This window comes from Amia ocellicauda, chromosome 15, assembly GCF_036373705.1.
Source record: "Amia ocellicauda isolate fAmiCal2 chromosome 15, fAmiCal2.hap1, whole genome shotgun sequence".
NCBI lineage: Eukaryota > Metazoa > Chordata > Actinopteri > Amiiformes > Amiidae > Amia > Amia ocellicauda.
This window is the reverse complement of record NC_089864.1, coordinates 12,346,192-12,370,111: the sequence shown is the minus strand read 5'-3', so window position 1 is coordinate 12,370,111 and position 23,920 is coordinate 12,346,192. Positions and strand designations below refer to the sequence as shown.

The window sequence follows — 23,920 nt, the reverse complement described above, 5'->3', positions numbered from 1 at the left end:
AGTAAATTATTCAGGCTGCATCAACATTTTTGAGCACAATTATTCAAAGTCACATTTAAGGCCAGTAAATGCACTTTATCTTCTTAAATCAATCAGACAACATGTAACATACCGATCTGTCATTGCAATCTGTTCCAGCATTGCTGAACCTGTGTTTGCTTTCCAGTTGCCAGAAATGGACGTTCTCCTGAAAAAGAGACAAATACAATTATGCTATTATTTAAAACTAGTCCTGTAGTCCTAACTACAACAGGTGCACAGTTTGTGGCACACGTGTATAGCATCAAAATCAGTGGTGTGGCAATCACGTTAACACGTCCCCTATCTGAACCCTGGAAGCTTCTCTGTGCTGATTCAGTTATCTACAACGTCTGAAAATGTATTATTGATAGAAAAGTGTAGTTTAGTGAATGATATTTATTACACTAAAGGAAACACTGAATAACATTTTTTTCAAATGAAGGGTGGTCACGCAATCTGCTAGTTCTACTAAGATGAATACTAATCATCCATCCTTCATGCAAATACAGAGCAGCAGAAATAGATGTTGTTTGCCTGTATCAGTTTTTTGGTTATTACCAGCTGTTTGTGCTGTGAATGTGTTCTAAGCAGTCTTAATGTGTCTATGCTGAATGCACATATCAATGTGGTAAAACAGCATCACAAAGGCTCAGGGCACTATATGACAAGCATTCGCCTCCCTATAAATGGTCTCAGCAGCCTTTGGAAAGTCTCGGCATTATCTTTTTTGACAAAATTGTCATTCTGTGAGACCAATACTAAGCAAAAAGGCTTTAAAGTACCACACACCACAGCCAGTAAGAAATTATAAAGAGACAATGCAATAAATATTTAAACATATCCCTTACTATATGGCTCCTCTGTATATATAACCAAATAAGGAAAACTCTATTTAAAAAAAAGAGAGAATTCAACAACCGTTGCAATCTGAACTCTACTCTGTTGCAGATGACTGAGCAAGATGCCAGACTCGCCTTGGCTACTCTTCAGTGGAAATCTAAACTGTCACGTTCAGATTCAGGTTTCTGACCCATAATTAACATTCTGGCATTCAAGGTTTTTCCACAGTTGTATTTTGGGAAAGGTGAGAAGTGGGGAAAAAATTCAGATACACAGCATCATTAATTCAATTTACTGATAGGTAGTTTGATTGGGTTCTTGTTCTATTATTTTCCAAGCCAATTAGGAAAATGAAAGTTTTCACCTTTCTTTATGAAGCAAAAAAAGTAAAGGGCATGTGAGATGGTAAGAGACACTATATGAATAAAACAATGTTCCATTATGCAAATTGTTTGCAGAAGCAACAGTGGTATTAAGTCAAATCATTCTTGTGGTGTTAATGGTATTAAAACAACAAATTGGGTGCAAAACAAGCTTCTTACAGCTTTTGTTTTGCTCACCAATGTCTTGACAATATGGTATGTTTTAAAACTAAAAATAACCAGCATGAAACAACCTGCTAACACTCTTGCAGCACCTGTTCATTTTTGTATACAACAACGTCAAAGCTGTTTCATTGAAGGTAAATAAAGTACTTCAGCACAAAAAGTACATTGAACAATCTAAATAAATGAATAAGAATTGCCATATGTATACTTCAACAGAAATAAACGTATGATTATAGTGTACTGTGAAAAAATGTCAGGCTAAAAACAGGCCCTCTGAAAATAACATGTACACTGTTAAGAAAAGGAAAACAATGTAATTGTGCGATCTTTGGCTCCCCATTTCAAAATTGAACTAAATGTGTGGGGAGGGAAGATTAAAATAGCTTTTTTGGATTCACTGTAAGATTTTTAATCAGATAAGTTGGATAACATTTCATACAATTTTGTGTAAATGACTGGCTAATATCAGTCTTGTAAACTCTCTGTACCTTGGTAAAACAACACATATTTCTTCCCAGATATTTACTTCTATAAACCATGAAATTGAGTATCACATATGTCTGCCAAAATAAACTACAGAGACACATTTATAAACTGTAAAACGCAGACCACTGCAAATATGAATATAGCAACCAGACCCCTTCACTGCAGCTGTACTGGAATAATACATGGACGTCCAGTTTGGACAAGCAGTATGTGAAAATGTAAGGTTCTGGGTGTTACAAGGAATACTACTCTTTACTTTAACACATGCTTAATAAATACTATTTACTTTCTTTGAATGTGTTAAGTTCAACCTATTGTGCAACTTTGATACATATTATCTACAAATGTTTACAAAAATCTGGTATTTATTGTAAGCTTAATGTTACATTTATATTAGAGGAAAATTATTAATAAAAATTACAATATTTCATAGAAGCTAATCATGTGTCCTACTACACCAAAACAAGTGTAAAACTATTTAAAAAAGAAAATGATCCTGGCATGCATTCAGATTAAGTAAAGCATATGTCAAAAGCTCTTTTATGTTCATAAAGTTGGAGTTCAGCAACTGAAAAAATGCATCTTTCATACTAGGAATTTAAAATACTCAAACTAAATTATTCTCCTGAGCAACTGCATTTAGTTCTTAAAATGGTAAACACTTACATGTAGGCCTTGTAATTGCTCCCAATTTTTTGGATCCTGATGTCATACTTGGAGTCAATGTAGGGCTCAGATGTAGCATAGGTTTTTGCCAGAGCAACCACACTGGTTATATCCTGAAAGTCATACTGGTTCTCAACTTTTATCTGGGAGAGAAGGAGCAGATGTACAACATTGAGAAAAATACTACTAAATGTGTCATAGTCCTAATAAAAGATAATTCCTAATTGTGTAATATTGGGGGGGGTAGATCGTTTGGGGATCTGAACCAGCCCTGTTATCGAGGGGAATTGTGGGGGATTCTGGGGGCACAGGTTATCCCCACGCAGGACCAGCGGGGGAGCAGTGATTGGGTATAGAGGCTCATGGGGGCAAAGGGGTATATAGGGGCGCCCCAGTCCCTGCAGCAGGGGTCTAAGAGTGAGTCTGAGAGGAGTGCTGTGTTGCTCTGGAACAGTAGACCTGTTGCACGAACCCCTGACTCACTTGTAGCCTGTGAATCTGGATAGCAAGCACAATATATGTATATTTTTTCTCAGATGGGATTAATAAAAAGAAACAGTACATATAATTTTTTTTTGTACACAATTGTTTACACACAGTAAACAATATATTACCAAAAGCAATTGGACAGCACAGAAAACAATACCAAGCAGAGATAAAGCTATTTGCAATGAATTAATGGGGTGCAGTCTCATCCTTGGCATTAATGACAGTCCCAGTAGGAAAGCTTTCTACCACTTTCTGATAAATGGCCAGAGGAATACTGCATCATTCCTCCAATAATGCTGTTTTTGATCTCTACAGTATTTCCTGTCACACTGCTCCAGGGATATACCAAACTCTTGTGGCCACTTTTTGGATCCTGTAAATGAGAATATTATAATGAATATCAAATGAATGGTGTTAAAGCAGCCAGATAGATGATCGGATGATAATTCCCACAGCTCCGTCTCCATGGGCACATTCATGGAAAAACAACGTGTTTGTCCCAAGGCACAATGGCAGTAGACACAGCCAAAAAAAAATTGAGGATTGGTTTATATTAGAACACAAATTTGAAATTTTAATCTATCCCATAACCTGCAGTCAGAAACATGAATATTAAACAAACAGTAGGCTATATACATAATAGTGCACTGGTGATATAACTGCACACCGTTCTTAAACATACTTATCAATAAATACAATGAAATGTCTCTTCCTCTAACTGACAGCCCAAATCAAAAGTAAAAACATTTACCAACCTGCCATTCATTCATTTATTCATTCCAGCCTTAGTAATGAAAGGATTTTTTCCATTGGATAGAATACAAGGTATTGAGAGTTTGAATGGCATTGCAGTTTTGATTTAATCTGGGCCCAATACTTTTTTTGAGGTTTTGGGGGAACTGTTGGAGATATGGCCATAACATTCATGTAGGATTAGAAAGGAAAGGTTAGTGGGACTAACATGATTAGATTATTATAATTTTTTTAAGTATCTTGAAAAACGTATTCATCCTGCAGTGCTCACTGGACAATGTAACAATGAACCTGACCTTAAATGAACCTGGTCTTGAATGTCAGTAGAATAATAATGCAGTGTAATTAACTAGTGAGATGAAAGAAGGAGGTAACACATTTTGATGCTCTGAAGGATACAATTCTCAGCTGATATAGTGATGTAATGTATTATATAAGGGAACACAATTTTGAGTACAGTTTTCACACACAGCTTCAGGAGAAATGCTCTCTTTTTGACACTGTATTTGCTGTAGCTTGTTACACTTGTCAATTATTGCATGTCATAGTAACAACAAACCTCATCAGTCATTACTATAGTCCCCAGTCCTGTCTCTAGGGTAGTTGGTTTATTGTTCCCTAATTGGACTTGTTTCAACATGAAAACTCTTACTGCAAACTTCAAGTTTCCCGGCAGGCAATTAAAAACAGAAAGGAACTCTTTAATGTTTATAACTTGGTGGTTAAGAACGATCACATGGTATTACTCAGATAGAAACGGCTTGATTCAGAAGCAAAAATAAACAATATATTTTTTCTGATGAGCACTTTGTTTGACAAGCCGAGCCCTCACAGCCCAAATAGAAACAGATTTTTCTGTGTTTTTTAACAACGGATTTATTGGCCAGCATGAGAATTTGATGAATGTTTGGCTGATCAACCAGTAATGAACCCCCTTCAGTTTATTATATCCAATAGGAAAGGCCTGCCAATCCCACTACTTTTAATTCAATTTTAAAAAGTGTGTATATAAACTCCATATGGAGAAATTTGGATAAGCGTGAAAATAAACGTAGGGATCTGGAACATGCCATTTGTTTTTTTGACACTGTGCTTGTTTGTTTAAATGTGGACACTACAGTTACCTCATAAGTCCTGAGGCTGAGAAAAATGCAATAAATAAATAATTTTAGCAGGACCTCAGGCAATGAGCAAGAGGTGAAGTCACAGACAGATAGACAGCTCAACTTTCCTGACCATCACTCCAGAAAACCCTTTTTGAGTCATTATCTTCTTGGCTCACCCTGAGTTCTTCAGGGAGGAGTCGTTTTGTCCCAGCATGCACTGCAGTAGTGAGGGCGTAGACTAACCACTGGAATTCCTCTTGGGCCGGTCACTTAATAACTCCAGTGCACACTGAACCATCCCAGAAAAGGCCACTTTTGTATAATAGCATGGGAAGGTTCAGTCTGTCTGACATTTTTTAAATAAAAACCTTGTTCAAGTGAATATCACCATCCCTTTCAATTATTTAAACTCTTTTATTCTGTTGAAATGATTAACTGTCGATATTGATATGTGATTGATAAAAACCATAATATCAGGAATAATCCTCACCTTTCCCATGCCAGAGTGTGCGTGTCCCATCTTCACCACGACAGGAAAGGTGGGCGATATGAGCTGAAACAGACAAGCAAAGCATGTGAGTGTAACATGAGTGTCTGAAGAGAGGTATAACCAAAATTTACATTAATTCGGTATACGTTTTCATACATTCAACTAGTTATACAGAGGCACAAAAGTGTAACCATATGAGAAGCAGCCAGTGGCAAATGTGGTGCGGGTGCCCGAATAAAGCCTATGGGTCTCAAAATTAAACAGAGATCCCAGGGTCCTGATTTTCCTTGGCTGGCAATGTCATGTATTGCTGATAACCACTGAGGGGCTGCAAAAGCAGTCCTTCTGTTCTTCCACAGGCTTGATGATATAGGCGACTCTTTGTACAAAGGGTCTGTCAGTTCTGACTCATTACCAAAGAATGCTTGGAGCTGTAACAGTACACTGACAATGATTCGAAAGTGAGATAATTGGACGGATGTTATCTGAGGGCCACGATGTAATAAGGCATTACATTAATCTGCTGTGGCTCTTATAAGCAGTACTTAGGTCTTAGAGATACAAGGTATCTAAATTATTGAAAGGACTTCAGGAACACCTGAGTCTCAAGTCTCAGGCCACACAAAAACAGCAGCAGGATTTGAGCTTCCTTCCAGAGTCAAACTACAGGATGAGTACATAGGCACTTGATTGAGCCTTGCAGGACACAGCTCGACTCTATGTTAACTTTTGACTACAGTGCAAGTGTAGGAATGATGCACATTATCAATTGTATTGCAACCACTGCAATTTATTTTCTGTATTTCAATACTTTTGCTCTTTGAAGTTCTTCTACTGCCATTTAAATGTATGTTATTGATTATTATCACTAAGTTATTTTTGCAGTCCCCGTTTATCTAAAGTGGCTCAACAATTGCTAATATACAAAGGCAACAGTCATGTGTAAGTTGGTGCGCTGTTATCAGTTATTGGTCATTCATTATGTGTCACACAAGAATGACCAATGTTGGAAAACACGTGCGATTTGAATGTCAGTTACATTATTTACCCAGGCCAGGTGGCTGTTTCTTGTGGTACTTGAAACCAACTTTTTTCAGGTACTGACTGACTATAGATTAATCTCACTGACTAATTAGAAGTCTAGGTGTCATTATGTCTGTTTCATTGTTTACTGAGTTGTCGTTACTTGTAGCTATATTAATGGTGACATGTTTGTTTAAGCTCAGTTGTCAAAATTCTCATTTTTTGCCATGGGCATGCTGCCAATGTTTAATGTATGACTTCACAATACAGTATACGAAGGTAAATATTAATCTCCATGTTACAGTGGAGATGTTAAATGATGTTAAACAGGGCTTGTGAAATGAATGTGGTTGAAAATGCATATGCCTTTTCCAATTCGGTATTTTATGACCTTAAAGCAGAATAAGCATATTTTAGTTCTCAGATTATATGAGTTCTATTAACATATAATATATATAAATGTCTATAAATTACAGCACACTGAATTGATTATTTTGTCCCTTACGTTGTTTTTGCATTACTAATACTTCTAAGAGGTACTAATTCATGCACTGAAGCACAGCTTAACTCCTCTCAACATAAAAAAGAAAGGTGACACTCTCTCTCTCCTTCACTGTGGAAACACCTACTGTCCTGACCACTAAACATCATTATTAAAGCCTTTAAAACCAGATTTCTGAGCTATCACAAATTGAACACACCCAGTCAAAGTTCTGATTTGGTCTAGTCCTCAGCTGAAAAGGACAGTAAATAAAAGGAAAACTGTAGAACTACTGATTGATAAGGTTTAACATTTCCAAATACAGATTCACAATTGGCTGAATGGCTGATCTTATGTGCAAATCGAAAATAACCAGTGTTATTTATGTAGCTGAATAAATGGCCTAAATATAAATGTTGCTGAATAGAACAGAAATTTTATTTTTTGTGCTCCTCCCCAACTAAAACCTATTCCCCGGATAGGAAAGAAATCACAAGCACAGTACCAACCACCAGGAGTTTTGTTTTGTTTCATCTGCGAGCCACAATTCCAGTCCACCCTTGGAAACAAACAAAGCCTGCATCTGATGCTGCAAGTGGCTGAGAATGTTAAAGGAAGTAAATCACTTGTGGGCCAAATCCATTGCGTTGCAGCCCATCCTCAAAAGCAGACGTTTAGACGTACTGCCCACTCTGTCTGCCAACTTTTCTCACAGGCTTTCATTACACCGCAGGATCACTGCGAACACTGTGTCCCAACAATTTGAAAAACAGCCACATCCCTTATCCTGGGCAGGGCTCGATCAAAATAATAATAATAATAATAATAATAATAATAATAACAATAATAATAATAAATAAATACATAAATAATCAAACAAACAAACAAACAAACCAAGACATTGTGCCAATTGATTTATTTATACACTGGTAGTTAGATAAATGAGCAGTGAAAATTTAGTTTAAAATAATACATATTATAGTCTTAATGTGGTGCTTAAATGGAATTACATGTTCTACACATAATTTAGGTATTATTTGATAGATGAGGTATATCAAAATCTGTTAAAGCCTTGTTCATTTAAGTTGGGAATGTTCTGGTACTAGTAATGGTCATCATTATTAGGGTACCTCCAAAAAGGGATGTAGCTATGTAAATATTATTATTATTAATTTCTAAGCAGACGCCCTTATCTAGGGCGACTTACAAAATATAAGAATAATGTTCTGTTGAGGTGTGATTGTTTTAAAACATAACTGACTAACAAAAAGATGATCTAATATTTCACCACACTTGCCATTTGCTTGCTCAGCTGTGTATGACTAAACTGGTATTTTTGGTGAAGTGGCTAATCAGACAAGAGATCATTTATCATGTGTTACTCTGGAGCCAATAGTGGACAAAGCACCTCTTAAGTGTAAGTGACGCTTAAGAAGTGATGGGAGGTCTCACTATCGCGCACAACTCCAAAAGTGACAAATTGGGAGAAGCACGTTTGACTGTTTAGAAAAAGCAAACAACTGAACTCTCACAATATAAAAAATGGACAAGCATCAGTAGAAAACAAAGAAAAAAAGTGATTTTAAAGTGAGCATTGATGTGGCATTAAGGCCCTTAAAGTAGCACATAGGTTTTCCATTTTCAAAGCTCAGATTTCTTGGTTGATTAAAATACCATGATGACAGTCTCATTCGTGATATTTAACCAGACATTTTAATATTTATTTCATCAAGGCCCCTCAAAACTAATTAACATTCTATTATTTTAATGTTGCTTTCCAATAGCGAGGGACGCATCCAGCTCTCCAGCGTGCATTACAAGCAGATATGGGCCCTGACTAAATGAACTCTGGGTTGGTTTGAGGGATTATTTGAACACTCACACATCGCCTCCTATACATGCCTTGGGGAAGCAGCTGTGAAAAGCTGATAATATCCGTTGTTGTTCTGAGTCCTGATTTCATATTAAAAATGCAGTAGACAATGATACAAATGTTACAGCGTGGCATAACAATTAGGTGAGAAAATAACGTATAAAAAACATTATCCTACAAAGTAATTCAATAAGTACCACAGAACTATAGTACATTGGGAACGATGTAGCTGTAACTGTTTTCAGAATCAATAACACAGAAGGCAAAAATGAAGAAGCCGGTGTGTTGAAATACTGAGTGTTAAATGGACAAATACTATAGAACAGCTACTCCATTAAACCTACCACAACTAGACACACAGATGCGTAGTCATGCAGCACAGAAACAAGGATGTCATTCACACATCAGTCTCACATATGGCGATGACTCAACTCTACTGTATCTCATAAGATGGCAGTGTGAAATTCCAAGTGTCTGAATAAAAGGATTTGGTAGCAGCTGAGAGGCGAAATGCGCATAGGTAAACTATTTTATTCACCAACCAGACATTTGTCTTGGCTTGGAAATATAAAAGGTCTTGCTAAGTCTGAATGCAAAATCTGTGAAGCCTTAACACAATACTTGTGACCAAGACTATTACTGAATAAGAAAGCTCGGTAAAACAAGCTAGATCTTTTTTCTTTGTATGATATGCTTAGTGAATGTTCATAGTTTAAAGTTTAAAAGTGAATAGTTTAGTGTTTCATAAATACTGCATTTAAACAAATCTAAGAGTGACATGAAACCATTGGAGTCCATTGCTTGTTTGGATGCCAGTTTCTTATTGGTCTAAGACAGGGGTTCCCAATGTCTTTTGATGGAGGGCCAATTTCCAGAGGTTGCATGGGATTGGGGGGTCCGTAGCAGAAAATGAATGAGGATATGTACCAAGGCAAACAAATACTGGACAAAGATCTTTCTCCAAACCATGATGCGATAAAAGAGCATAATATTAGGAAAATGTTCATAAAGTAGGTATACAATCTGTCTAGAGTGTTTACTTGTTTTGAAGAATTTTAATGATCTGGTTGAAGATACTTATGTAAGATACACATGTCTGGTATCTTGCAGTGTCTGCATACTTCAAAAGAAATTCTCTGGACTTACACCCAGACAGACTGTTTTGAATTATGCAAAACACTACATTTTTTCCTCCCTGAAGCATTTCCCTCATACCTGTATGCTGAACTGATGAAAGCAGTATTTATGGCAAGAACAAGAACATCTTATCACTTATTTCTAAGCAGGCACGCCCTTGCTTCACATTCATAAAAATATAGAATATGAATATCTCATGTTAATGCTGCACTTCATTAATTTATTAAACTGGTAGCAAGAGAGATCATTGCTTATGAATGAACAGGCAGGAAAGGTCATTTAGAGGCTACTAAAGCAGAATATATTAAATAGATTTTCTTTCCCAGTTCCCCAGGCACTGTAATTAATGATGACTGAATTTAGAAAATGACCATTAATAAAAAAAACTATGAATCATAGAATCAAACCAATTATGCCATATTGTGTTTGTTACATATTACATATTATATGTATCTCTTTACTCAAATTATACATTGAGTACTACAGGTCTAGAAAAATGAATGCCAGATTAAGGCTTACTCACACATAAACATAAGAGTAACATGTAAGAATGATGTAATTAAAACACCTTCTGTTGTGCTACTGAATACAATCTGAAACAGTTCAAGTCAGCAGGATATTGACGTAAATCTTGTTAATTTATTTAGAATTATACTGAGAAGAGTGAAAGTAGAATAAATTGTCCTTTTTATTAAGTCTTATTCACACAATATTCCAATACCCCAGTATACCAAAAATACATTGTAAATGGAGGTACCACATATCTATTAACAAAATAATAAATCTATTTAAAACTACTGGTAAGGATTATGTCCAAATAAATTAAACATGTTCAAATTTGCAAGCATAATTAATAGTGTTACCTGATGATGGTGTGGCATTTGTCAGACCAATAAAATGTCACTTCTACCATGCTGTGAAGTGATTGGTTAAAATCTGAGACAGCGCAATAAAGTTCTGTTGGCCTTTTCTTGAAATTGTCAATCTGTAAAATCCCCAAAAGTGGAAAAATGTGTAAAGTGTGAAAAGGAGTCTCCAATGAAATGGGATTTTTACAACTAACCCACTCATACTACCCAACAATTACAATAATTTGATCTGTTAGTGAAACCTGCATTACACTAAAATCAACACATAGACTGGTTTTACATTCCCCATTCAGAATATAATGAGTGTGAGAAAAGAACTAAAAATATAAGCTTTGCTGTGAGATTAATCAAAAATAATTAGCTATTCTTGCTGGGAAATATAGCCTGATGTGGTGATTTTCACTTGAGCATCAAGAAACATAGTACACTACAAAAACATCAACAGATTGTTGGTTACTTCCCTTTGCCAATCTCTAATGTGTTTTTCATTTAAAAATGCTAATGCTGAGATTAACAAATCGAAGTTTTCATCAGTCAATTTGTCATCCTAAACCACAAGCAGATGGTCGGGGTCCCTCGTTTGCTAGGGATCCGGCTGGCATTATTAGTTTGTTTACAACCACGCATTTTCTGTGATCAACATCTACTCATCCTGTGAGAAAATTAAAGTTGTAGAAAGTTTTCAAACACTCAGATCAAAATAGAGCATTGGAATTCACCCACACACAAAAAAACTCAAATGCAATTTCTCACTGAGCAAGAAACTTGTATTCATTATTTTGTCTCTAGTAATATGGAGTTCATACCTTGTACCTATCCAAGAAGAAATTCATTTCCACTGCTTTCATTTTAAGTGTAATTCAAACTATTTAGTAAATTCTAGAAATTGTCAGGTCAAAACTTTGTAAGATTTACCCCTGTTTGGCCATGTGTGAAACTGAAACAGACTGAATTGTAGTCCAAGCATACAGTCTGTGCTACTTATTCACTAGATGATTGGAAGTTAAAATGACAGCCCTATTTGGATTAATGGTGTAACACACATACCCCCTGGTTAAGCTTCAAGGATGTATGTAGCAGCTGACCATTGCCTTGCCAGGCTGTCCGGGAGTTTTGGCAGTGTGGTAACCATCTTGCTCGCTGTGCTGTTGATCAAGGTTCGGCCCAGACTGTTTTATCGCTCCAGCATTACACTGGAGCAGCATTACAGTGTGAGGAGCCTCGTGTTTGGCTCTGTGTGGTGCAGTGCAGGAAAAGCACTAGACAGACTAAAGGAAAGCAAGCAGCTTTAACATGAGACGAACGAACTAGTCCTTGCCACACAATAACAAATTTGATCTGATTTGAACTAAGCCCTTTTTCGTTTTTCCACCGATGTTTCTCAGAATTTAAAAATCCTCAAAACGCCTAATACAAACAAGAACACACAACAAAGCGATGCACAGAAATGTGGACCTCATTACCTACTAGAAAAATGGAATATAAAACCATCGTGGCTAGACCTTTAATTCAAGCACTCTGACATGAAAGCACAAACGCCACAGGTGAAATCAATTTACACCGGCAAATGGTGAGTTTAACAAGACAACTGCCCACCAGGTTTAAAAGCAAAAACTGGATGAGCTCGTAGACTTTGAAAGAATAAAACAGGTGCTAATTAGCCTGTGGCAAGTTGAACCTTTTCCTAGTTTTCTCACAGCAACAAAACATGAGACGGATCCAGTGAGTAGCGAACACACAAGTTCAGAGTATGCAGCTGATACAAGTCATTTTCTGTTGTAGAAATAGGAGCTCCACTGACATTGAACATATCCCTGCTGTTAATTTACAATGCGGTTATATTCAGAGACTGTCTACTGAAAGGTGGAAAGTTTGTAGTAAGAATCCATGATTAACCACTTACCCAAAATAATGTGCATGGCTGTGGAATTAACTTGTCATTTCCTGTTGTTAGGTTGATTATTATCTCATCTGTACATTCTTCTGATCTTTTCACCTCTTTTCAACGAGATGTAGAAGAAATCTCGAGCCAACATAACATAAACTAAAGAGAAGATATGTCAGCATTCTTGGGAACTAAAACTTAATTATTATGCTTTCAAAGACTTGCATAGGATACTATTAACAAGGGTTGTGAATTCTGCTGAAACAAGATTGATGCATGAAAATACAGTATACCGATTTTTGTAGAACACTTTTAGAACATTAAAAAATATAGGCTTGTTAGGGATGTATCCCCAATTATTGTGGTGTTAGGTCAAGATGACTATAATGAACAAAACAAACAATAAAAGTTGGGACTCTTACAATGCTCGCTGGGGTCACTATAATCAGTCAATGTCCCGTGGTGTCTGAGCCAATTAAAAAAACAATTTCCTCTGCTTCCACTGTGCATTTCACAGTGGAACTGTAATAACATTTTTAATTGGCTGACAACCATGGGAAACGAGGATTTTTTTGTTTGTTTGTTTTAATTAGTGCTGAATTAGTAGGCTTCTATTATGGATAAAACAGCATGAACAGAGTGGAAATCTTGTTTATAAACACAGATTCATATTTGACTTTCAGATGGGTTTTCTTTTTTGCGATGAATTAAATAATGGAATATTGTGTGAGGCAGTCAAATCCTAAACACCTGGCACTGAATTTAAACTTAAAAATTTTACATTATTCATGAGTAAGTCTTGCTCTAGCCTGAATTATATGTCTGTATGTGTAAGACATAGGTCAAACAACATCTAACATCTACTAGAAGTGCTTTGACTTAATTGTTTTCCCTTTTAAAATGCTTCATGTCAAAATGAAATCTTATGTTGCTGAAAGTCCAAGTTGTTAAGAACTTACTGTATAATGAATGAGGATGCCATAATATTTAATATTGCTCCTTTATAATACCATCAATCTCAATATCATCTCTCAATCCTGCAGCAGAAAACCATGTTTTATATATTTTGTTTGAAATCCAGGTCACACTTTATTATAAGGTGCTGTGATTTCTCATGAATTAATATATGAATACCACAGGATTACCACCATCAAGTTGGATGGGGACCTTTGGTGAACATCGATTTTCAACTCTTTCCACATATTCTCAATTGGACTGAGGTCCGGGCTTTGACTGGGCCACTCCAGGACATTGACCTTTTTAAGTTTTTAAGCCACTCCTTTGTGGCTTTGGCTGTATGTTTGGGGTCATTGTCCTACTGGAAGATGAATCTTCTACCAAGTCCCTGGTCTCTTGCAGACTTCAGCAGGTTTTCTTCCAGGATTTCTCTGTGCTTTGCTGCATCCATTTTGCCCTCTATCTTTACAAGGTTTCCAGGTCCTGACGCATAGAAGCATCCTCATAGCATGACACTGCCACCACCATGCTTCACGGTAGGGATGGTGTTCTCAAATGTAGCGCTTAGCATTGAGGCCAAAAAGCTCTATTCTGGTCTCATCAGAACATAGAATCTTCCTCCACTTGGTCTCAGAGTCTCCCACATGCCTTCTGGCAAACTCTAGCTGAGATTTGATGTGAGTTTTTTTTTATCTCCCATAAAGGCTACGTTTGTGAAGCACCCAGGCTATACAGTAGTTGCAGTAGCACAGTGTCTCCCAGCTCAGCCGTGGAAGACTGTAACTCATTTAGAGCTGCCATAGGCCTCTTGGTGGCCTCCCTGACTAGCGCCCTTCTCGCCCGGATACTCAGTTTCTGAGGACCTGCCTGATCTAGACAGATTCACAGTTGTGCCATATTTTCTCCATTTCTTAATAATGGTCTAGTCCTCTGGGGGATATTCAATGCCTTGGAAATGTTCTTATATCCTACCCGATTGGTGCTTTTGAAGAACCTTATTCCGGATTTGCTTTGAATGTTCCTTTGTCTTTATGATGTAGATTTTGTTAGGAATTATACTAACCAACTGTGGGACCTCTCAAGAGACGGGTGTATTTAACCTGAAATAATGTGACACAACTTAATTACACAGAGGTGGACTCCATTCAACTAATTGCGTGACTTCTAAAGACAATTGGTTTCACCACAGCTCAATCAAGTGTGTCACAGCAAAGGGGGTGATTACTTACGCATTCAATTATTTTATTTTGTATTTGTAATTAATTTAGAACAATTTGCAGATTATATTTTTCACTTTGACATGATGGACATTTTCTGTGTTGTTCAGTGGAGAAAACTCCTTATTAAATACATTCTGATTTCATGTTGTAACACATGAAATGTGGAAAAGTCCAAGGGGGGTGAATAATTTTGAGAGCCACTGCATAACAGGGTTAGGGTTAGAGTTCATGTGCTCAACATCAGAACTCAGATGATGTGCATGAGGTATTGATGTTTTAATCCTGTGGTTTTCATATATTCATACATGAGGAATCACAGCACCTGATTTTAAAGTGTTACTGAAATCCTTTCATGTATACCAGTATCTTCAGAATGCTAAAATGTATATAAAGGTCCAAATAGTCAGTTGAGTTTTCTGACAGTACAACATTATGCAATTGGTATAATGGAAAAAATTTACCTGCTTGCAGACAGAAATATTATGGAAGAAATCAAAAGAAGAGTGAAAATGGGATGGCATGCATTTGGAAGTAACAACACGCTGTTGAAAGGAAATCTACCCACTGAGAAGAAGTACTGAGATGTATTTGATCAATGCATACTACCAGTCCTCACTTATGGCTGTGAAACCTGGTCACTCAATTCAAAAATGATACAGAAACTGCGGACGGCACAAAGGAGCATGGAAAGATAGATAACAAGGAGATAGAAAAAGACATGAATGAATCCGAGAACAAGCTAAAATATCTGACATCATTGAAAGAGTGAAAATGTTAAAATGGCAAGGGGCCAGACACATTACAAAAACAAAAATGGGCGAAGGATGCTATTAAATGGATTCCAAGAAAATCCATGATCGTGTATTGTTGAGTGGAGGGAGGAGTGATTGCGTACTTGTTGAGCGTTGGGTGCTTAAGGATGGGGTTTAGCCATTGTGAATAAGAGCGGGGGCGGAGCTTGTGTGCTTGTGCTTTAAAGTTTCTTTTTGTTGTTGTTTTTATTTTGACGTTCACGCATTTGTTTGGCCAGGTAGCATTTTAAAACATATTTTATTTGTAACACTGGTGTTCCATGTCAAAGGCATGCAAACTTTCTCCTTCCCAGAACAATAAAAAGCTGAATGTACACTGACCACGTGAGTCATGATAAATGTGTTTTATCAGAAACCTGTGAAATTCTTTTCTGAGGGGAACCAGTGGTAATAAGGGAACTTGATATTGTGTGACACCCAGAGAATGCAATTGGAGACGAAATTTATAGACAGTATTAGTGCTGTGGAGGCAGGCATATAGCACCCTTGGGCTGAATATATCCCACTGTACGTGTGTTGTTCTGCAGGATTGCTTTCATGTTCCAAAACATACACCCTTTTGCGCTAAAGCCTGACACCAAGATCTGACATTTATTCTTTCCTTATCATCACATATCGGTGCACGTTGCTTTAAAAGTGGTAGGTGGTCTGTTTCTGAAAATGTATATTGGCTGGAACTCCATGATATTAAAATAAATAAACAAAAAAAGAAAAGAAAAAAGGAAAGTCCTTGGAACCTATTATATTTAATCATGTTTACATTATTGCAAGTTATATACTTGAAAGTAACACTTTACCCTTCATTTCCATCCATAATTGAATAGCATCAGTGCTTAAGACCAAACCTCTTGAAAATGTAATTACCCACTTTTGTAATAATATTGGTTACATTCTTTCTAATGATTAACTGACGGGAGACGGGAGGGGCTTCCTTTGGCTCTGATGAATTACAGTGATAGCTGTAATATCACATGCCATGGCTTCGACCAAATTCAAACGTTGACCCACAACCCAATCGCAAATTCCAATTCCAATATTTGATAGCAGCATTGAGTTTGACAGAGGACTTATCCTTCTACCTAAGGACAACTGCCATCAAGCACAGGGTTTTTTGCATGTGAGTGATGGATGTTTTGAGTGTGTCTGAGCCCAAGTTTGTTATACACAAAATGCAACCATAAGTTGTTTGGCAGTTACATGTCATTTTTCATTCTCAATAGAGGTGAAATAGAATCTTACAGTAAAAAACAAATCTGCTCGTACATGTTAGACACAGATAAAACTAAATCCCCTGAATAACATCTAATATCAAATTCACAAACAACATATTCCTGATTCTTTCTTGTTTGTTTGTCTGCCATTGTGTTTGCTTGTGTGAATATTTGGATATTTAATGTAGATTGTATTTCAGAAATCCCGAACAGGCGCAAAGAATAAGTAAATCCAACCATCTGCTAACAGAATAAGAGCACAAACAGAAACAATTTTACAGAGAGGTAGATATGCTTTGTGGTATGAGGTTTTCTGGGGACAGGCACCGTTGACAGCGCAGCACAGAGAAAGTTTATATGCCTAAGCCTTGGTAATTCAGCCTTTTGTGCACTGAAAGGATTGAAGAACTCAGTGCCAGGTTTCTGAGCTCAGTTCAAACTGCAGATATCAATCCTTAAACGTACAAAGAAAGGATTTACAGGCGAGTCATGTCCCTTTTTGAGTCAGGGGTTCTTGTTACTGCTGCAGTAACACTTTGCCTAAGTGTTAGGAGGCCATCTAATACACTGTGTATTCTGAGTAACTTCATTATTTATTATCATTCAAAAGCACTTTCTATGATAATTGTTTAAAAATAAACTTTTATTTCAGAAGGGATTCTTCATTATTTAACACCATGAAAAATAATCAAAAAGTATCAATGTGAAACATAACTGAGGGTGTATAGAAACTAATACTTCTCCATCCTCTTTTCAAAGTAAGATCAACAGGACATAACTCATACCATGCATTCTTTCATTTCATTTACTGAAATAAGGTGTATAATAACTACTCAGATTCTAAAGAACAACCATCCTTTTAAAATTGCACATAAATGAACACTAATATTCCCCCAGGCACAAAGTCAATGTTTTTAAAATCCTCCCTACAGTGCACCACTAAAGAGCCTCCTACAGGAAAATTCTATAAGTACGTCCCAAAAGCCAGGAGGCAGTTGCTGTCCACATGGGGTCACAGAGTTTTTCAAAAGTCATGTTTAATAACCTCTGTAAGAGTCATACTTTAAAGGGAACATTTTGTATCTGCCAAAAAAATTAAACTGTGTTAGTTTAAAAAGAACTGAAAAGTCTATTCTTCTTTGAAGGAGAGGCCTCTCTGTGGGACATGTCAGTTGGCACTGTATTCTGGACTTCACTTTTGTGGTCTAGCAACTTAGATATTCAATTCTGCCTTGCAAGTAACTACTACAATATTTGGTGATTCTGAAGTAAGAGGAAACTTTTGCTGGGCCAAAAAACAACAAAACAAAATTCAAAATATATAATAAATTAATGTTATATATAGAGAGAGACAGACAAATTCCTTTATTTAAATATCCAACACAAATCTGTCACACTTAACTGTTCACCTATGATTTTTTAATTGAATTACTGATTTTATATTTAATTATCAACATCATAAAATGCTAAATTAACAATCTGATATGCCCTAATAAAGCACATTTAATAATAATATTTATATTTTTTTAATATTTATTTTATATGAACTTCAAAAGGTGTAAATAGTATTACTCTCATTGTTTTATGAATTAATTAGTTTGACGTTACAATGATTATCCATCAGTCTAGAAATTAATTGGGAAAAACTAGGAGTTATTGAGAATGTCATGAGGAGTTCAAAGACAACCTTTTTAACAAAATGACAGTTTTTATGGATAGTCTGTAGTTGGTGTTCTTCAGACACATTTTTAAGGTTCTATGATTAGGAATAAATGTGATTTCACTGTTTTTGTGTTGTTGTTTTTTAAACCTAGATCACAGACTACTGGAACTAATTGCATTAGATTAAAGTATTTAATAGCTCCATGAGATGATTCACTACTTCACCTCCCCCTGTCTGTAATCAGTACATCCCAAATAACTTCCTCACACCCGCTCACACAGGACGTCACAGTGGGGACAGTGTACAGCCCACTCACAAGAAGAGAGGAATTCATCTGAGGTCAGACATTCATGCACATTCCCTCTAAACAGACAAAAAATAAACAATTTTTGGGCAGCAAAGATCTTTTAGACAATTGCTGTTGTTTTATTTATTTCTCGTATCCCAACAACCATATCATTAGTTTTCCCCCCATCAAACAGCATACTGCTGATGAAAAAAAGGAGAATGCATCGACTTCACATATTGCCTTTATTAATGTTAACAGGCACTGCAAATTACTAAACAACCTATTACATTAATGAATGTTTATTGCCTGCGGTAAACATTTAACCTATTAACATAATAGATGGGGGTCAAAAGAGTGTCATATGGGATGTTTGTGGAGAGGATTCAGTAGTAATGAGACTCAAAGGTGGTGTCTGAATGTTACGTCTAATTAATCTGGTTCGGCACATTCTACGGATGGACAGGTTTAATAGCTTTCACTTACTCTGCACCTGTAATACATAATATATTTAATCTTAATTGTAATAGTTAAACAATGTGAAAGACCCCATCAAGAAGCACATGGAGAGCAAGAACATATTGCACAACAGTACATAATGGACAGAAGACGTCTTGTTTCTGACACAAAGTTATAATACGTGGTTGACTATTTTAGCCCATCATCCTTGTAGGAAGTAGGTAATTAACCATAATTTAATATTCCCAGAACCTAAGGATCCGAAACACACTTCCAAGAAATACAGAACAATATTTTTAGTTTTGAAATACTGTCATGTAATGTACAAAAATATTTCCTAATTTCTGTAGTAAATGACAAAATATTTTGTGCATTGAAACGAATGAATAAATGGCAATTCATTTTTTTTTTTTTTTTTTGCGCAGTACTGTAATTCCAAATAAGAAAGTTGTGTTAAAATCCTCATGTAACCTGTTTATATTTTGTGTAAACGGTCATAGTAAAACTGGATTGTGATTGGCTGTTGGCATCCATTATTTTAGTACAGAATTATTTTGATAAAAATATTGCTGTTAATTTAATTTCCCAATATCTTTATGGTGGTTAAAAAATAATGAAATAATTTTGGCTGTGGGTGTGTGGGCGAAAATGCCAAGTAGGGGAAGGGGATTTGTTGAGTTTTTCTGAAAAAAGGATTAAATAAATTATGGGATGAGCAAGGTATGCCTTTGCGGTACGCCACATTTGATGCATAGCATTCTTGTGTTCATATCTCATTTTAAGGGTACTTACGATTTACCACAAGAAGAATATTTTTACCAGAACAAATGCACAATAAATTGAGCATGCAGTTCACTGGTGTGTAGGATTTGTTCCAACGAAGACCCTTAACTGAATATATGTATGTATGTGTTGGTTTAATGATCCCAAATGTAATTTTTATGTTTCAATACACAGCTGTCAAAAGCACAATTTGAGCTCTATGAGTCATTTTCCAGCAGGGTCCTTTACAAATCATCTTACTATGGTTATTGGTGAATGTAGAAAATCTTTTGTTTTGCTGTTCCTGTTTCTATTTAACAGGTTGTCATTTTAAGTGGATGAAAGGAATTTCCTCTGAGTCACTTCATTCTCCCTTTTGTCATCAGAGAGCAATGCAGCCTCAGACGACTCTTACTTATAACACAGTGCTATGGGCTGCAGGGATGGGAAGGACACAGTACTTTTGTTTTAATGGATTCCTATATTTAGATTTACATAAAACAATTATACAATTAACCATATACTCATTATATTAAATGTAAAAGTACTTCAGCAGTATTATTTTATATTAAACAATAAATATAACTATTACATATTTTCTATATATTACTTGCCTCATCTGTGTGACATAGTGTCTTTAATCCTTCCAAGGGTTGTTCTTGCAAAGACCTCAATATTTCCCTCACAAGATACTACTCATATGATACTTATGTATATATCGGCAGCAACAGCCTTTGATGATCCTCTGCTGGATTCATTGGATTTTATGTGGCTAAATAAAACATTTTAGAATTTTATACAAAATCACATCATATTCATTAGCCAAATAAGATTCTGCAATCTGTAAAAACTGTAATCCAGCTGTAATTCGAGTTTTAAGGAAACGTGAGTCATCTACCAGAATTATGATAACTTTGAAGGAAACAGAGGAAGTCCACCCTATCCTGTTTAGGAGCTCCTTGCTTGAATATGCTACAGACTAGTGTTATCCATCAGGACCATGATAAACTTGTAGGATACTACAGGCAAGCAAATATGTTTACTGGGATGTAAGCCTATACCATGTAAAACATTTGCCAATCACAAATAGAAAGGAAGTAAGTACTTGATAGTGGATATAGATTATTGAGAATGAAGAATCCTCAGTCAAACAAAATATTGTATCTGTGAATGGATCAATGTTTTCATTTGGTCCAGGCCTGAGTTTCATTTTATGTCATAGTCTAATCCTTGTCCTGTAGCTCACTTGCTTAAGTGCACATTTCTCTGACCTGAACATCCGTGGCATCTCACATGTATACAATTCTACGTACACTAAGCAACAAGTCTTAGATTAACTACTAATCTCCACCTTGTGAGTGTTCAAAACTGTATGCACATCGTATACGTATATAACTGTCTCATTATGAATGATAATTTTCCCAAACACACCTGCAGCCTGTCTTTCAAAGTCCTTCTGAATATACAGGCAAATCTGAAACCTAATAAATTAAAATTAAAAACCTGTTAACTTGCCTGAGATTACTGAAGGTCTGTTATATAACAAGACCAAGCCGAACAGAGCTTCTTAAATCTTACAAGATCAGGCTCCAAGCAGAAATCACTGCAGGATTTTGTACAGTTATATAAAAATGGATTAAGCTTAATTTGGCTTATTAAAGCATATACTAACACAATCACATTCTCAGATGCGTATTTTTTGTTACTTTTGCCTTCAAAATTTCTGCACCAACTTTCTTTATACAAAAATACTGTGCTTTTCTATAGTAGTCCGTTGTTGAGAGAAATGCAGATAACTGTAATAGTAAAAAGTTATATATTTGAAAAAGACTAAAACACTAACTTAGCCACTATAGCCAACAGCTATATATGGCTCTGCTCATTAGTATTCCTGCCATTTTGGGTTGTTAATTCATATCACATGTTTTTGAATGAATAAAAGACAAGAACATGGTGGGAGAACCCATTTTGACATATGGAGAATCTGAACAAAGAGCTGCAGCCATTTTGACATATAGACAGCTTATCACACTTTAACAATTGACGAGTAGGTGGGAGACTATATGTATAACGTAAATCCCAGACTCCCACCACTTCCATTACAGCAACCAATCTGCTTCCGTCAAAGTGTCTTGCATTGAAGACAGCAACAGTAAATACGTATGCACATATTTGCCATAAAAACTGCAAATGCTTCCAATTATGTAGGTCTAATTACACATCATCAGCTCTCCATGTAAAACGTCACTGAACAGATGCACATTCTTGTAGTATTATGGTTTACTGCACAAGATATGCAGTGTTATTCTTACCTGTTAAGTGCCTTTTCCTATCTGACTGCAATCCTTCCAAATGTTCATATAGGCAGCTGTATTATCTAACCCCTTTTACATTCACCAAAACAAACAAAAAAGTACTCAAAGATTAAATTATCCTGTTTTGTATTGGCAAGATTTCCTATTTATCTAAATATCATGGTGCATGTGTCTCACAACTGTCCTTTGCCTGAAACACTTGGGCTCTATAAACAGGTTTAGATATTGCCACGTTGTTTTTCATCATTCACTTTTCTTGCTAGACTAAATTTCAAATTCCTGTTGTGCATGATTGGTAGAGTTCTGAATATGCATACAAATACTTGAGACATAAGAAACCATGTTTGGATTTGATCTGACTGGGTAATCTTACGGCAATCTTTACAAGCAGTTAAGTATTATGGCTAATGGGAAACCTAGTTGTCACAGCTTGCATCGAACAATTGAGATACTGTACATGTATCCAAAGCTACAAAACAAGTTTGTATGCTTTAAAAAAGCAAAAGGACAGATTTAAGAATGTACATAGACTATATGAAAAGTTTTGTCAATGCACAATATGTTTGTGTTATGTAGATTTTTTATATAGTGTATGAAAAATAATATTATATTGTATTATTGTAAAGCAGAACTTTTATTTCAATATAAAACAATAATGTGATATTCATATTCATCTCACATTTCAATTTATTACACATATACATTTCTAAACCTAACAAAGGGACAGATGTCATTCATTTTCTACATGACGACAACAGAAATAATAAAAGGTGAGAAAATAAAGGTAATAACTCAAACAGACTAATATTAACGTTACCCCTAATTTGTTAGACAGTGTTTTACTTATTATGTCCCAAAATGGTAATCCAAAGTAATTAGTGAGACAAAAAGCTTTACTCCCTAGCTTGAACTTTGAGTGCTGTTTAAAATCCAGAAGCATGAATAACTGCATCCTGGTTTCTGGAAGCTTCTTTCCCTACTCACGCTGTGGAGAATAATATAAACTTTGTAACTCACTTTAAGAGTGGAAAACACTTGTAGCACATTTGTTCAGCATGGGTGTGTAAATGAATGTTAATCAATGACTTGGTATAACAATTTTACTCTTTTACTCAACTCAAAGAAATACATAGTTTCTTTACTGGCAATACCACTGCATTGTGTCTCAGACAGAAAGGTGGGCTTTAACTAAAAAAAGAAGACAAATTGGAAATGTTTCTGCATTCATAAAGGCAATGGAAAATTCCACAGCGACTTTTAGACACCACTTAAAAGCACATTCTTTAAAGGTCAACAGCTTTCATTAATGAAAATTTATTTTTGTATCACCTGAGGTTTCCAAGTTTTCCAGAATAATCCACCATAACACACACATTATATCATATCTTATTACCCTTACTGCTTTAACTACCAGGGGCTTCCTAAATTGTTGAGTCATCATGGAGACGATAAAAGTAAAGTTTTCCCGAGGAAAAAAAAAAAAAATGCCAAGCATTGTAAAGTGTTTCCCAGATCCCACACTGCTGTTATTTAAATGGCCTCACTTGTTCTCTCTGATTGGCCACTGC

General features: G+C 35.9%; 1 protein-coding gene across 1 annotated transcript in view; it reads right to left on the bottom strand.

Moving 5' to 3' along the window:
* Positions 1–23,920, bottom strand: part of syn3 (synapsin III) — a 93,954-nt gene that overhangs the window by 11,123 nt on the left and 58,911 nt on the right. The window contains exons 7-9 of the mRNA XM_066724347.1: positions 5,400–5,462; positions 2,562–2,704; positions 113–187 (exon numbers count right to left, since the gene is read on the bottom strand). Of these exons, the coding sequence (XP_066580444.1) occupies positions 113–187; positions 2,562–2,704; positions 5,400–5,462 (281 nt within the window). The remainder of the gene's footprint in view (positions 1–112; positions 188–2,561; positions 2,705–5,399; positions 5,463–23,920) is intronic.